At 37.5% G+C, this 16,442-nt stretch overlaps 1 protein-coding gene across 1 annotated transcript in view; it reads left to right on the forward strand.

Moving 5' to 3' along the window:
* CNKSR2 (connector enhancer of kinase suppressor of Ras 2) overlaps positions 1–16,442 on the forward strand; it is a 172,762-nt gene that overhangs the window by 57,937 nt on the left and 98,383 nt on the right. The window contains 1 exon segment of the mRNA XM_031060212.1: positions 2,289–2,357. Coding sequence (XP_030916072.1) covers positions 2,289–2,357 — 69 coding nt within the window.

The following is a 16,442-nucleotide window of genomic DNA, read 5'->3' on the forward strand; positions in this document are numbered from 1 at the left end:
AGTGTCAGCACTTGCTGTGGTCTGGTTTGCTTTGCATGGTGCCCTTAGATCACAGGGAAGAGAGATTTTTCAGAAGAAACACTAGCAAAATCTCCACTATGGGCACGCAGCAGTTGTGCTCCAGGGCCTCTAAACTGGACTTTCAGACAGTGTGGGTCTACCAGGGGAATAGGAAAAAGACATTTGGCTTAAAGGGCAGAACTAAATCTATATAAAGTGTAAATCTAAACATATTCTGGATAGCTTTTAGTTATTGATTTGTGAGCCTCAGTGGCAGGTGCTTCCATCTCTTCAACTCCCTGTTGAACCAAATTGTCAGCTAATGAGGATGCAGTTGTGGTATGGCACACTTTGTTGCTCCTAGTAGGACTTCATGAGTGGATTCTGTGCTTAATGATCAGCATATACATCTTAAAAAAAAGACCTTATTGATTCTCCTCTGTTTTCCTTAAATAGCCATGATAAAAAGTACTGTTTTACAAGCAATGTCTGTTTTTTACTGGAGAGGAAAAAGCAATAAGGAACAGGAGTTACAACCCCTTCGTAAGACCATAGCCTTGACATATCTTTCTAAGCTTTTTTTTTTACCTCACCTTGTGTTTGAGGCATAATTGAAATGAGGCATTTTTTAACATAGACTTTTCCAGTTTGAAGATTCTCAGACTATGTTTTAATGTCTTGGCAAACTTAACCTGTTTTTTCAAGATTTAAGCTGCAAATGCTGAAGACACTGTAAAGTAAAGGATGTATGTTAATAAAGTCCTGAAGGGTTCAAGGGTAATAACAAAGAATTCACTTGCATTTGCTTTTTAAAAGTCTTATGTGTAACTACATCTGAGCTAAAAGAGCTGTATTACATAGGAGGATTATAAAGATTTTAGAGGTATGAATGAGTAAGTGTGAGTAGTGAAATGGCAAACAGAAAACAGATTATTAGGACATAATCGCCAGTGTTAAAATTTTTCCCAGGTCACTTAGCCAATACCTTTATTGCTTAAATAGTGCCAAAATATCAAGGCTGGTGTTCTTTATATAAAGTAAAATGATATTACCAGCCCAGTTTGATTTAGGATGTTCTGTGCAATGTCTGCTAGAAATGAGTCATGAGTGACCCTTCTTTCGGGCTCTCATGTCTCTTGGATATCTTTCATTTGTACACTGTCCTTAACTTAGGCCATGAATTATGTGCAATTGAACTAGAAAGTCATGGCTTAGCTGTGGGACATATGTTTTGAATGGGGATGTATTACGTGGGTTGTTACAAAAAGTCCACATTTCAGGTGTGCAGCATTTTCTTTAGATGACCTGTTATCTCACCAGACTCCTTAAAACAAAATTTATAGCAGTTTTTTTTTTGAAATCTGCTCCTGAGCAACATGTTTCCTTTGGGTTCTTTTTTCTAACTGTCAGTCTCACCTTCTACTGTGGAGTCAATTAAGTGCCTTCTGGCAGCCACAGTATTGTGAGAAAAATTGAAGTGTGACTCTGAAAAATGGAAGGAATTTATTTTCCTTTGAACTTAGAGCTATTCCCCTCAGAAAACAACTGGTCTACTGTAAAGAGAGAAGGGAATGTTCGTGGGGCTTTCATTTTAATGAAAGAGGTGTTTTTTATTGTGGTTTTTATTTGGTTTTTTGTTGTTGTTCTCACTGAGAATTTTTTTGAGGCAAAAGCAAAGTACAAAACTACTTTGCTTTTTTGAAAGTGTGATCACTGTAGGAGTCTGATGATGGTTACATTTCTTTCACCCTGACAGTGTTCCAAAACCACAGTTACCATTAATTTACTTGCTCTTCCTAGATTGTGCCTAACCCAATCTTCTCTTCTTGTGCACTCTTTGCAGAACAGTAATTTACTACAGCTCTCTGCAACATATTGAAATGTTGTAGAATAAAAAGACAATTTTATGAAATTTGTTTATGAAGAATTGTCAGCTAGTCTTGATAGGTTCAAAAGTCAGCCAGAGATTGGGTTTTGAGAATTAAGATATGTCGGGCAGATTAAAGCATCCTTTTGGCAGGATGAAATTCAGAAGAAATCCTTAGGACGCAGTTACCATATGTATTCATACCTTTCTTAACATGTGATTTTATTGTGTAGAATAGTGCATATCATTTTTCTCCCACAAGAACAAACTGATTTATTAAATATTTCTTTAATTCTTTATTTCACAGTAGAATGTCTATCAGTCTAACCTGATTTACGTAGCTTAGCAATCATACTGCTGAAAGAGAGATGATGACTGGTAAGACCTGTATTCTTGATCATCTCTTTTATTTTAAATTCAGTCACCTGCAGATCGGTGCAAGAAAATCCATGCTGGGGATGAAGTGATTCAAGTTAACCACCAAACTGTGGTATGTATAACTATGTTCTGTGTCAATTGGAGATAGAGGTGTTGGGGCACATAGCATGTGGAGAGAAGGATTGTGTAGAAAAATGTGTTTTTATAAATCGTTATTTCTTCTAACATCTAAATTTTCCTTTTCTCTTTTATAACCACATAGTTCTTAAGTCTTTAGCTAAACCCTGATCATCTGAGCATTACAGGAGATATCAAGTTAGGCTAAATATCAAGTTAGGCTTGGGAGATCTGTTAGGCTGTTTTCTGCTTGCCCATGCACAAGTTAGTTTAAGTGTAATGGAAATTTTGGGTTGAAGGGATGCAGGGAGTTGGAAATATTGTTCCCATGTGGATTTCACATCAAGAATGCTTCCTGGAGGCTGGAAAGCTTACTACTTTCTAAACATACTGGAAAGTGTAGAGTATGGTTTTTAAGAAGACAAGCATGTGAAATTCCCATAGGGGTACATAGGGTGGTTGACTTAATTTAAAGACAAGTTTAAAACTTGGAACTTAAAATTAAACAAACCTTTCAGATATGATAGTCAAAAAAACTAATACCATGCAAATTGCCCTTTGTGGGTACAGATACTTGTTAGTGCCAGGTGATTTTATTTAGGATTAGTGAACTGTTAAAATTAATTTACCTTTTCTAAGGTAAGACTTTCTAGGAGAAAAGGTGGACTTACAATATAGAAAGCAGCTATTCTTTTTCAAAGTATGAAGTTTCTTGAGAGTAGTGAAAGTCAATATATGGTATTAGTGCAGCAGCCATTTGCTAAAAGTTGTGTTTGGTCATTCCACATGGGGCTCCACTTCCAGCTTTAGGCCATTGTCCACCATGTCAGCTCCTCTGCACAGATTAGGGTACTATTTCACCCTACCTTCCAATTAAGTTTGAAATCAAATAAACTGTACATATGTGGACCTTAACAGAGTAGAAGCTATCTTTGGAGCTATGCAATGTAATTTGATAAATCTAAGAAGGTCAGGGTGAATTGTAATACTATTTTGGCCCTACAGCTTCTTTATAAGTGTTGTATCCAATGATTACTTTTCATATGCAGTTGATGACTAATTTCCCTGGTTTTCTGCACTAAGGGAGCTTATGACATCAATTTAATTTGAAAAACATTTTAGAGCATTACTATTTTGGCTGTTAAAATGTATACATATCTGAAGAAGCACATCATTAAACATTCAGTACTAGCTTGCTATTTTTCCCAAAAATTTCTGATGGTGCTTTAAAGTTGCCTTGTCAACTTGAAAATTTCCAGTTGGCTAGGTATTTATTCTAGTTTTCTTAGCACATCTGCACTGCATCTAGATGATGGAAAGATCAGATTCTTAACCCTAACACTACCAGTAATGTTTTGACTATCCTTAAGATAAGCTTTCTTACCTACATAGATGGAATATTTAATGTAGGATTTGGGTGTCTTGGCTTTTGCATAAGTGGAGTATTTTCAGAGGCACAGAGAAAATAATTGTATTTCTAGGGAAAAGGACCATAGAGAGCTGAGACAAACTTAGTTTAAATGGTGAATATATATAGTAACAGACTAAACCACACATTTACTTTGTTTTTCTTTGTTGTATCAACAATGTAATTGAAATAGTTGTCATCATTGATAGTGTATACAATGTATACAAATAATTTTCTTGTGTTCTAGTGTTAATTTTCCACAGTGAAAGTCAACTAGGATTTTCAATAGTACCTCCCATGTTACCTTTGCAAAAGTACACTACATTCGCTCTTCAATTTTATAAAGCCCAAATATTTAATTTTTTCTATAGATTCTGCAGAATTTTATAAGAACCTAAGAAAATCCTTCTGTACTCCAGCCCCTGTCAGAAGGAATTTACTGTCCAGTTCTAGAAATCTGTTTTTCTGGGAAGAGGTGTTATTCCTTACACTGACTCTTGTTAGGAGATAAATGATTCTGAAGATACTACATTTTGTTTTGACTGTTTATTTATTTTTTCATACTTAATATACTACTCACCAGCAGCAGATACAGGACAACTTCTCCCTGTAACTTATCATACATATCATATGTACATATCATACATATAATATCTAACTCATAATACTTATATCACTGGTACTGACCATAGAAATAACTGACTAAATTGTTTAAATGTCTGATTTTTTAAAATACCTAATTCTAAAGCTATAGGGAAGTGTTAATTACATGTAGTTGTTATTAAGGTCATGTCTTGTAAATGAAGACTCAAAATGTAAAAAAAAAAAAAAATCTTAACGTTAATTTCTTTTGGAGTTAAAGCCCGCTTTTTAAAAAATTTTCTTCAGTTATTTCAGTGTATTTATCTGTCAAATTGTAATTAAAGTCTGTCTTTTGTACTTTATATTTCAGAGAGTAAATACAAATATGAGGAAGAGAAGTTCCATACAATTGGTTTAAAAATCCAACTTGTTAGATACTACTTTTTACAAGAGTCTCATTGTAATAACTATGATAAGGCTGCTTTTTCAGAAAGCCCACTGGCTTTCAAATAAGCAGCATGACAAAGTAGGAGAATGGTTAAGTGATTTATACTGATTTATCATTATGCATGTCCTAATACTGGGTGTCAAATAGTTTTAAGTTATCTATTGACATCCTCTGCTTGTAGTGATGCTTAATCTTTGTAGTATTTCACTTGGCAGTGAAATAAAAGAATTTCAAGTGATTATTTTGATTGTTTGCTATTGATATAAAACATGCATAACAGGAATATTCCACTTGTTGGTGGCAGGATGTTTGGACTTTCGGAATCTTCTAAATTTAAAAAAAAATTGATTAGGCCTAAAGTCAGTGAAAAGTTAATGTTCAGAAAATTGTCCTTTAAACAGTGGTTTCTTGGGGTTAAATAGCTATGTGGATCTTCTGTGTCAGTTTTGCTTTACAGGACAGATCTGTTCTTCAGCAGCTCTGTAACTAAGGGTTATAACTCCCTCCAATATGAGAAAGTCATGGACCTGTTAGATCAAATCCAGAGGACATTGCAAAGATAATCCCAGGGCTGGAACACCTCTCCTATGAGAACAGGCTGTGAAAGAGTTGGGGTTGTCAGCCTAGAAAAGAAAAGGCTTTGGGGAGATTGTGTAGCACCTTCCAGTAACTAAAGGGGCTGCAAGAGAGCTGGGGAGGAACTTTTTATGAGGGTCTTTATTGATAGGCCAAGGGGAATAGCTTTAAACTGAAAGAGGGCAGGTTGATATTAGGTGTTAGGAAGAAATTCTTTGCTGGGAGGCTTGTAAAGGACTGGAAAAAGTTACCCAGAGAAGCTGTAGATGCCCCATGCCTGGCAATGTTCAAGGCCATGTTGGACAGGGTTTTGTGGGGATGTCTCTGGTCATGGCAGGGGGTTTGATACTAGGTGATCTGTAAGGTCCCTTCCAACCCAAATGATTCTGTGACTCTTCTATTAAGAGTCAAAGGATTTAGACAATGTCTTCTAAACTTCCCTGCAAATGCTTTCCTCAATCTTCTCGAAAAGCCTGAGTGTCTAAAATATTTCCAGTGTAAGCAAACAAGGAAAAACACCTTCCTCATTTGGATATTATCAGAATTTGCACTGCAAATTGCTTCACTGCAGTACTCATGTTTCTGCCCATATATAATTCAAGAGCTTATTTTGGCTCAAGATAGTCCTTTCTTTAAGCAACTATAAGTGCAGGACACTATATGATTGCTTAAATGAATCAGTACTTTCCACAGCATTCTTTCTGGTTGCTGTTATCAGTGATAAAACAGTAGAAAAATACTCCAAGCAGAGAACAAGGATGTACAGACTCAGGATGGTATAGGATTTTTAATTAACAGTCTGTTCTCGTGTAATAGTTTGTTTTTATTTTGAAGGCATATTTGGCACATTGCATATACTTTGAATACTCTTATGATATGACTTATGGATTGAATAAATGTTTGATATGACATGATAGAGTTGTGGATTCCCAAAATTTGTGTTTGTTGGCTAAAACTCATCAGAAGTTATGTAAATATTGATGATGGAGAAAAAATAGGTGACTGGTCAATTATCAATCTGTTGCATCTAGAAGCTTGTAGGTTTAGCGTATTTAACACCTGTATGTTGGAATTGATATCTTGGCATCTTGTAGTAGATAACACTTAGCTTTTATACAGCAGACTGCTTACTGTGGAAACTCCAGTGTGCCAAACAAAGTCCACATAATTAACTTACAGGAACTCTTTTTATATTTACAGTACAGAAACTTAGAGGAGATTTTGCTAAAATTCATCTGAAACATGACAGATACATTTACAAGATCATACCTTGCTTTGTTAGAAGGATATACCTTTAAGGATATGATGCCTTTCTACTCATCCTAAAATAAATCTTTGTGTAGGAAAATGAAAGAACAGATTTTGAAGTTTTACTGTACTAGTGAGGAAAGTTTGAATTCTACAGAATGTCTTAGGATTTTTGGGGAGATGGTAAATTACAGCTCATGGAAGATTCTGAACTTGGGTTGCATGTGAATCTCTGGAGTGTATGCACCCAAAATGGAGTTTGCAGTAGATGGCTTCTAATTCTGGGGGGACAACCAAACAAAACACCTCTAAGTAGAAAAATTATGTTGCAAATATTTGTTTGTTTTTTCTGCACTGTTTCAGATCCAGCTAGGCTTTTGTTAACACAGGTATTTCATTTATAGCCTTGTTAGCTTGGCTTTTAATGAGGCAGTATTTCTAAAGAGGCTTAGTGGGGAAGTGAGCTGGAACAGTGATGCCCTGAGAAAACCTACCTGGAGCAGAGGCTAGACAGTGTTAAAGGAATAAAGTAGGTATTTATTAAAAGGCCTTCAAAGGTTACACCTTGGGCAATACAAGAACCTGGCCATGCCTTCACCCAAGATGGATGACTGGTCATGAGTTTTCAGGCTTTTATAAGTTTTGGTCCAGGTACATACTGGAGTTAATTGTCCAATTACAGCTTCAGGTTATGAAGTCCCATCCTCTCAGGCTGCTCTCCTCAATTCACTGCTGTTTAAACTTTTTGGGCTTGAAGCTGCAATGGTGTCCTTGGTTCCCAGGCTGGAAAAGGATTGTTTTGCTTAACTAAACTGTGAAGAGAACTTGCTAACACTTTATATGAAGTTCAGAGTTACACACTAAGGCAGTACAGAATCTGGCAAATATGAAAGCTTAAACTTAAGGCATCAACAGTACAAGGGAGGGGACAGCCAGGTCAGTCCAAGCTTTTAACATAAGGTGTTTGACACCTTATACAACTTCCATTCACAACATATTTATTTAAAACAGTACTTTTATTTTCTTGTGAGGCTTGACTTGAACAAAAAAAATGCAGCAAGGTCATGAAAGTTGAGGGAAATAAGCTTTTTGTTCAATTTCCTTCTGTTGCTGTCATGCATGTGGTTTTGTGGAGGAGGAGATAGAGGAACAGCTCCCAGATCATGCTTTTAATACTTTCTGAATCCTTGGACTTTCTCTGTTTATAGAAGTTCGGTAAATGTTAACAAAAATATTTAGTTGTAAAGGTGGGATTTACATTTATAACCTTTATAGGGCTATCCAGAAATGTTCATGGAAGTCTTTATGGAAGTAAGCTAGTTCTATAGGGCTCTGTCCTATAAGGATAAGGGGTCCATGCTTTTTTGGCAATTGTAGTCTGTCCTTCAGCCACCCTCTCAAAATTTCAGTATAATTCCCTATCCTGTTTTTACAATCGCTGTAAGTATTGTGTAGTACTGAGAAAGGAGCTAAATTGTCATGATCCCTTCAAAAGAAAAAAAAAATGTCCATTTCCCTTTACCATGGAATCTGTCTTGAGACTATATGGTGTTATTTATGTTATCTTTTTTACATAGATGTGCAGTTACTCACAAATATTTTATATTGCATATGTCAGGGAAGTGTGATATTGCAGAAATGAAATGTGTGAGAGAACATGATCTTTCATTTCCCCACGGGAACAAATGCTGGATGCTCTTGTCCATGCAGTCTCTTTCCAGTTGGTCCCTGGGGATCACACACCACTTTGATGAGCACAGGCTTGTTCTTATGTAAATAGGGTGTTGTGCCAGTGTGGACATCCAGTTGCACTTCTGTCTCTGGCAGGGCAGAACAGCCAACAAACAAGTCGTTGTCACATCTGTGTTAGACCAGTATAAGCTTTGGCCAGCCCATGCTGCTTCGTGTTTCTGCCAAATTTTAAATAATTTTCCTTATTAAATTTCCACACTTAAGTACACCAGTGTCTCATTCCAGTGGAATTTCATTTGCAGTAGAAACCTGCTGCTGCCATTCAGCAGCTACCTTCCTCCTAGATGATAACAGAACTAAACTATGTCAGTTTTTCTACTTTAATTTAAAGTCAGCCAATTGTCTTAGATGAAAGCATTAAACCTGGTTGACTGTGCCCAGGAATGGAAAGGGAGCGCTGTCAGTGTCATTAGTAAATCACAAATAGTTAGGTAAACTGCTCGTTATTGCCTCTGGCTTTGTGAGTGGCACATTTGGTCCTGTAGCCTGGGCACTGGTGTCCCACATCCAGTGTACTCTTGGTTCTGTGCCCCAGAGCACCTGGTCCCGACCCTCTGCTACAGTTTGCTGCTCTAGAATATGTGCTGGGCATGGTAGCCTCATCTGTGGGATTGGTGTGGAACTGATGGAGCTGTGAACAGTCAAGCACTGGAAGGTTGATGTTGCTGTACAAGTCCTTTCAGGAAGTTCTTTCAAGAAGCAGTTGGTGCAACAAGAGATGCTCTTCATCACATGTGACTGGGACATGGCTTCAGTACCCATACATTGTATTTCTAGAGGTATTCCCTGCCAGCTGATTGTGGTCTTGCTCACCAAATTCCATTTACTATGTCCTACAGGTCACTCAAAACCAGATTTCTTTTATTCTATCCTGGCTGTACCCCAGAACGAACAACTCTACTGCTATTGAGCCCTGGTACTTTACTTGTGTGATTATATGAGCATACAGGGACAACATTCAGCAGACAAAATTCATATTGAGTTCTTAAATTATTTTTCTTTGGGGGAAAAAATTTCTTTTGTAACTGAGGACATAGACTGCTCTGTACAGCTCCTGTTTGGGAATACACACCTGGGCTGACTTTTAGGCACCAAAGTATCTTTTAAAAGCAGTGTAAATTGTGGTAAGAAATCCTCTGCACCAAGACACCAATTGACTTTTTCTGTGAGTGCCCCTGGTGGGCCTTCATAGTGTCACCACTAGCAATAGCCACATTTCTGAGTCCATATCTAAGTCTAGTATTTTTATACAAGCTATACTTAGGACTGTACTCCTAAGGATGTGTTTGCTAAAACCTGCTGCAGTATTCTGTGGAGTATTTTTGTGACCTAATTGATAAATTCATCTTTCTGCACAGAACACACTGGAAGGTTACGTATTTTAATGGTTTTATTTTAGAGGGTTTTTTCTGTTTTGTTTTTTTTTTCCTCACATGGTAGCATTTCCATAGGAAAAAAAACCTCTAAGTGGTGCTGTAAATGGTATTAATATTTTCAACATAAATATTGAAAGACAATATGCTGCCAAAATGTTTTGCATATATTCCTGATAAAAATTATTTTCATATTCTCAGTAGCTGCTGCTGGCTACAAATCTTGGTACAATTTGTATTTGCAGGCAGTTTAAATTAGAGTTTTAACAGTATGTTCTCTATAGTGAGAATACTGTAAATTCTGCAGTTAAAATTATTATTTCAAAATATATACTTAGAGTATTTTTTTGGCGGGTAGCAGATATTAAGTAGAATTAGAGTTTTCTATTGTTAACATTTTTGATGCCTGTAGAACAGAATACAGATTATATACCTCTTTTTAAGTCTCATAAGAAGAGGTTAAAAAGGCTTACTGTTAGTGTATGTTCAGGTGTGTGTATTTGGAAAGGAAGGCAGGTATTATTCTGCTGCTAATAATTTCCTTTTAACTGAGTTTGCTAAAATTTGAAGTACACTGTAGAAAAGATGATCAAAGCTTAAGGAGAGATGTCTTCAGTGCTGTGCATATTGACACAACTGACATTACAGTTGTGCACAGCCTGGACCATATATGAGTTAGGATGGAATAATTTTGAATACTTCTGTGCTTTGTGCAGGTAGCAGATGTGTACATGACACAGCTGATCTTCAGGTGCTAGCCTGATGTTCTGTTGCGTAATCTGTTGTGTTATTGTGATGAAAATAGGATCTAACTGTGAGGAAGTGTAAGACAGTGATAGTTGTTGTAAAAATAGATCAAAACAGTAGGAAAAGCAAATCCATGCTCCCATGGGAGGAAAAATAAAGCAAGGGAAATTCTATGATTTGAGTAGATGTACTGTGAGCACGTACATTTTTATTTAAAAAAAACTCAGTACTGGATTCAAACAACTCAGTGGCTTGAACAGAGTACATAGTCTGTGGTTGATTATTTTAAAGGAAGTAAAATGAAAAAAAAGAAAAGCTCTATTGTGACTAAATAATTCCTGTGTTTTTAAGACAAATTCTTTTAACTCCATATCCCTGTCCTCCCTTTAGCTAAGTGATGCTGCATAAGTTTGCAGCTCACTTACAGGCTTATTTTTTATTTGGATTTTTTTTTTTCAGTTTGCTTGGTCATTAGTGACCTTAATTTTGGGGTTTTTTTACAATTTCTATGTAATGTCTTAATTGATTTTCACTATATTAATTCAGTCTCAAGAAACATCTGCTTAAAGGGTAATAGCACTTTAGCTGGGGATCTCAAGTAGTTTGTTTATATACTGAAAATCTGGGGGAGGTCAAAGACTGTTGGAATTACTGACTTGCTGGAATCACTCTAAAATATTAAGTTTTGATAATGTAAATCTAATCTGAAAGAAGCATGCATATGTGTATGCATGTATGTTTACATATGTTTATTGTTGTAATTCCAGGACAAGCGTTTGGGGATGAGACTGTGCAATGCACACACACACAAGTCAAATTCCCATGGTGAGATGAAGCACAGGGCCACAAAAATGAGTTCCTGTAAGGCAAAGATGGCTGGGCATTAATACTGCATGGTCACTCCTGAAGAGCACATTCCTTATGCCACATGAAATGTGGAGAACTTGGCTCTTCCTCTCCCCTGAGGAAGGGGGAAGCCATCCACATCCAGACTGCAGCTTGATCTGTGAGAAAGCAGGGTGTGACCCAGTCTGCCTAAATCCTGCCTGAACTCCAGCTTCTGCCACCAGCTCTTTGTGCCTATTTAGAGGTTTATCAGCACTTGAGTTTTCTTAGCACTCTCCCAAGGCTTCCCAAAGATGCTGAAATGCCTCTTAGGCTGGGGAGATACTGTCCTTTGCCAGAAGCCCTGCTGAAATGAATAGGCACCTGGGCTCTCCACATATTCCCTGGAAGCTCTTGGAAATGAGGCCAAGCAAAGACTCTGGTGGCAGCACCTTTGTTCATAAGAGTTTAATTTCTGTGTCCTTGCTGAAGAAAGAGGTAGGGCCTGCTCATCACAACAGGGCTCCCAGACCCTGTTCTCTGCAGTGTGTGTTAGTTTGTATTGCATTTATATTACATAAAAAAGTGGTGTGTGGGAACTGGGACCAGAGCCCTCATTTCCCATATCCCAGTGCAAGGAGCTGATGGTTTCTTGCCTGTTGTATGATTGGGGTTTGTGTTTGCATGGTCCCATCAGCACAGTGCTTTGGCCCCGTGGAAGTAATGCACATCTTGGTGCTTGAGACACCTTTGTAGTATTTGAAAGTATTTGGCTGAGTTTAGTCCTTCTGAGGATACATAGTGCTGAGATCCATGTTCTGAAACTAGATGGAGAGTTGAGTAAAAACCTTCCAAATTGCCAGTAGCTGTCTTTTCTGGTTATCTGTGCTCCTGGTTGAAGAGACAGATGCCTTATAACTGCCACACTGCAGACAACCAGTCACTGCAGGTATCCAAGTGAAGGAAAATGCTTCAAATTTCAGAGGTACACCAAATCTGAGCTGGAACCAACCCCATTTTTTTAGAACCATACCCTAAAATGGGAAAATGAGACCCTTCTTCCTCAGAAGTTGTACCTAGAAACTGACGTTTATGTCTGTAAAATATATTATCAAACCTATGAAGTTGGAGTCTGCTCTTCCAACAAATATGCTCATTTATTTGTTCTAGGATGTTGTACTAGCAATGACTCAAAAGCAAAACAGTGGGGTAGCTCTGAGCTGAAGGTTGATTGTATCAGTACAAAACGAAAGGTAAGCATTGCTGTTAAACAGTGTCCAAGCTTCAGTACAAAACTGATTCTCTGTTTCTGATAAATCAGATTTTAGTTCCCCCATGGATAATACAGATGCTTGCCTCCTATACTGAGGTGCTCTGTAGTCATGTTACTAATATTTTAAAGTTTGTTGAATTATGGTTGTACTTTACTGTACTTGTGGAAGTTAAGCTCTGAGTCAGATACATGTTCTGACAAGAAAATGTGTTTAGGGCAGCTTATTGAGAGGTAGTGATTTCTGCACTCGACTCTCAATTTGGATCCTAACTTAGTTTATTCTTGGGAAACTCTCTTAATTGTGATCTTTAGTGTACATAGCCAAAAATGAATTTAAAAATCACTTATTTCATGGTTTGGTGGTAGTAAGCAGAAGATTTAGTGAAATATCAGGAATTATTCAAGTAAGAGATGTGATTTTTTTCAATGTACTTTATATACAAACTGTATTGTTGTGACTTTGGTCAATGATACAGTGCAGTATGATCATTTTAAGGATGCACAGAACTGACTTTTAACATCGAATTAGAATTGCATTGATTTAAATAATGTAGCCAAGATACTCTTTAATTAGAATTGCAGCCTATGCAATCACAATATTATTAACCTCTCCTCTTTAGGAGAAAACCATTATGCAAGTGAGATGCTATTATAATGCTAGCTTAAGAACCTGGATAAATCCCTGAAAAGGCATCTACTGCTCTCCTGACACTGCCTCCCCTACTGCCACAGATGCTGTAAACATCCTTTTGTGATTTCCTCACTAGTTATATTTTCTGGAGGCAGAAGACCTATGGCTTTCCATTAATTTTTCACCTTTTCAGATATCTGCAGCAAAGGAAAGGGAAGAAGATACTTGCTACTAACATTTGTTTCATGGGGCTAGCAGCTGACTGAGCTTGTTCCTGGCCAGTGTTCATGGAAATCAGTCTGCTAATTTAACAGCATGATGCTGTTGAATTTCTTGTCAGATTCTGAGTTGCTTAACAACGTGGTATGTTTGATATTTGTTATTTGAAGTGCAGTGTTGGGGATTTTTTTCTTATGCACTGTTTTTTTTTTTTCATTAAGTGCAAAATAGTGTTTGATATGGAAGTCTTAAAAAAACTTAGCTCTTAAGGTGAATATACTTTAGCTCCTAGAAATTGTTCTGGTTTTTAGCTGAAAAGTGAGTAAAAGTTGAAGCCTGAAATATTGATAAGTCAAAGTACTCTAGGTGCGTGCAACTAATTACAGGCAATATTGAAAGAAAAAGTATTTTGGCTGTCTTCCAGGTCCACCAACTTTTAAAAATTGTTAAGAGTGGACACTAGAGTGGATTTTGCATATTCACATAGTTAGAAAATAGGAAATGGTTTAGGAGATTATATTTAGCAGCAAGGTATTATTTTTCCTTCAAAAGTGTAAAGATATTACTACTTTTACCTTTTCAAAATCTGCAAGTCAGGAAATAATTAAAGTAATAGGATAAAAAAAACCAGTTTTCTTTTCATGGATGCAGAAAGCTTTCAGTAACTTTCATGGGACTCTGGTCACCCTTAGAATAGAATTATGCCTGTAAAAATAAGAACTCTGTTCTGTTTACCATTTGGCTGTTATTCCACCCTCTCAATGCTGCAGTTTCATTGTGTATTGGGTTTGCACACTGCTTTTAAATGATGTAGCTGTTCTCTGGGGATACAAGTCATAGATTTTTCAGACTGTAGGTAATTTCATAGCATCCTAAAAATAGTTAGTGCGGGGCCATCCACTTGTATTTGAGCTGCCTGCTCAAATACTTTACAGATCTCCTTTCTGGATCATAACATACAGCAGTACTCATGAATGAGCACAGGACTATGGGAATATGGTCATGAGTGCAGCTGAGTGAAAAAAAGATTCAATGAATGGTTGTGCTTACTTTCAGAAAAAGCAAGATTATTGCCAATCTTCTAAGCTTGTCATAAGGGGGGGGGGAATAGATTAATTTGGGGGGGAAATCTATTTAAGAACAACTTTTAATTATTTAAAAGTGAAATTCTTGACAATTTAAAATAGGAATTCAAAATAAAAGTTTAATTTCAGGTTGTTGTAATAGTGTCATCCAGATGGACTTGCTGAAAGCCGAAGAAGCATAGAGATCTTTCAAATGTATCTCAGCTTGCTCAGAAGGATGGTTTTTTTCCATGTGGTGGATCAGACTTCTAACAGCACCCTTTGCTAAAGCTTCCTGTCATTTGGGTTAGTGGGTGCTTGGCAAGGAGATGAGGAGGATGTGTCAGGGCTGTGCAGCGCTCCCTCCTGTGTGCCAGTCTTGCCCTGCTGAAGGAACCTTGATGTCCTGAGTGACTCTGAAGCACTCAGGTGAGCCAGTCCCTGGGCATGCAGTGGTGGAATGAATGAGAAATGTGGAGGTGGCCTGATGCTGGTGCTGTAGGCACCCTGTGTGCAGGCTGTGTCTCTGTGCAGGGTTCCCTCTGCTTTGGGACCGTGGTGCCCCTGCCTGTGCCACCCCAGCAACACTGTGCATCTGGCCTTGGGCCACCAGTCCATAGGTGTGGGTCACCCCTTCTGTCCCTCCCTGCCCTGGCGGACTCCTCCAGCAGAGCTGCTCTAATGTTGGCAAAACCATCTCACCAAGACCCTCAGGGCACCAGTGGCTGCCCTGGTGGCCATGAGCTGCACAGGGATTCAGGCGTGGGCTGCGAAAGGCAGCGCTGGGCTTAGGCTGCCACCCGACACCTCTCCTGGCTGCTGCTTCTAGGTGGCACTAGTTTAACAATGTAATTTTATTTTAAAGCAAGCAGCGGTAACTTCCTTGGCCCATAAAAATGGCCACCTGGTCAGCATAGTGCACTATTTTCAAAATAAATTGCTCAGGTTATTTTAGTATAAGTAAAGTTGTCTGCTAATACAATCCTCTTACATATATATTGAATTTTCAAACCAGTGTTGAAACTTTCTTGTTACTGTCCTTTTTGTAGTACATGGGCAAGGATATGATAGGAACTTAGAAAATTCTGCCCAAAAAATTTGATGATTAGAAGTTGCAAAATTTTAACTGTGGTAATGAGAAAGAAGATGTTAGGGAGAATAAAACCAAATTGTAGTTAAAGGGTAGGTTACTTGTCACTGAAGTGGAATTCTGAAAAAGAGTTTTCAGTTCCAGATATAGTCCCTGCTTTTTCTGCTTTGCAGCCTGACCTTCTCAAAAAAAAATGGTTTTATCTGTGTCAGAATGAATTTTGAGAGGATCTGAACTATGTTGGAGCTGAAAAGCAGGCCTCCTATGTGGGCATTGATTTCCTTCAATTGATTGTTGACTACCTTTTATGTGACTTGTTCCTCTTAGGCCAATTTAGTTATTTTTCTTCAGATTATGAGAAGTCATCAAGGCCTGTCTGAACAGCCAGAAAACTTCTGTCAGGGAACTAGATAAAAGCAGAGGATGAACTTCATTTGAAATTTATAGTAAACTCAAAATTTCACTGTGAAAAATTAAGTTAAATTGTTTTTATTCATGAGCTTCTAAATTAAATACATCAGATTTGGTGCTTTGAAGCTATTTTTTTCTTTAATCCCCCAAACTCTTATGAAGAGACTAGATAATCTCCCATTTATTGTAATGTAATGCATATTTTAAATACACGAGGCAGTTTATCTCTGCAAAGTATGAAAGTGCATTTAAAATAATTTTTAAAATGCTAGCATAGCCAAAAAGCCCCAATTTTATTTATATTCCTCTGGCTATTTCAGTGAGAAACAGATGGCTTTAAAATACAGTTTTCACATGCAGCGTCCTACCAACTTAATTGGGAAGAACTTTACATCCTGACTCCATAACTGAGGTCAGGTCATGTTCTCCTCAA

Source organism: Geospiza fortis, unplaced genomic scaffold (genome assembly GCF_000277835.1).
Source record: "Geospiza fortis unplaced genomic scaffold, GeoFor_1.0 scaffold161, whole genome shotgun sequence".
NCBI classification, from domain to species: Eukaryota; Metazoa; Chordata; class Aves; order Passeriformes; family Thraupidae; genus Geospiza; species Geospiza fortis.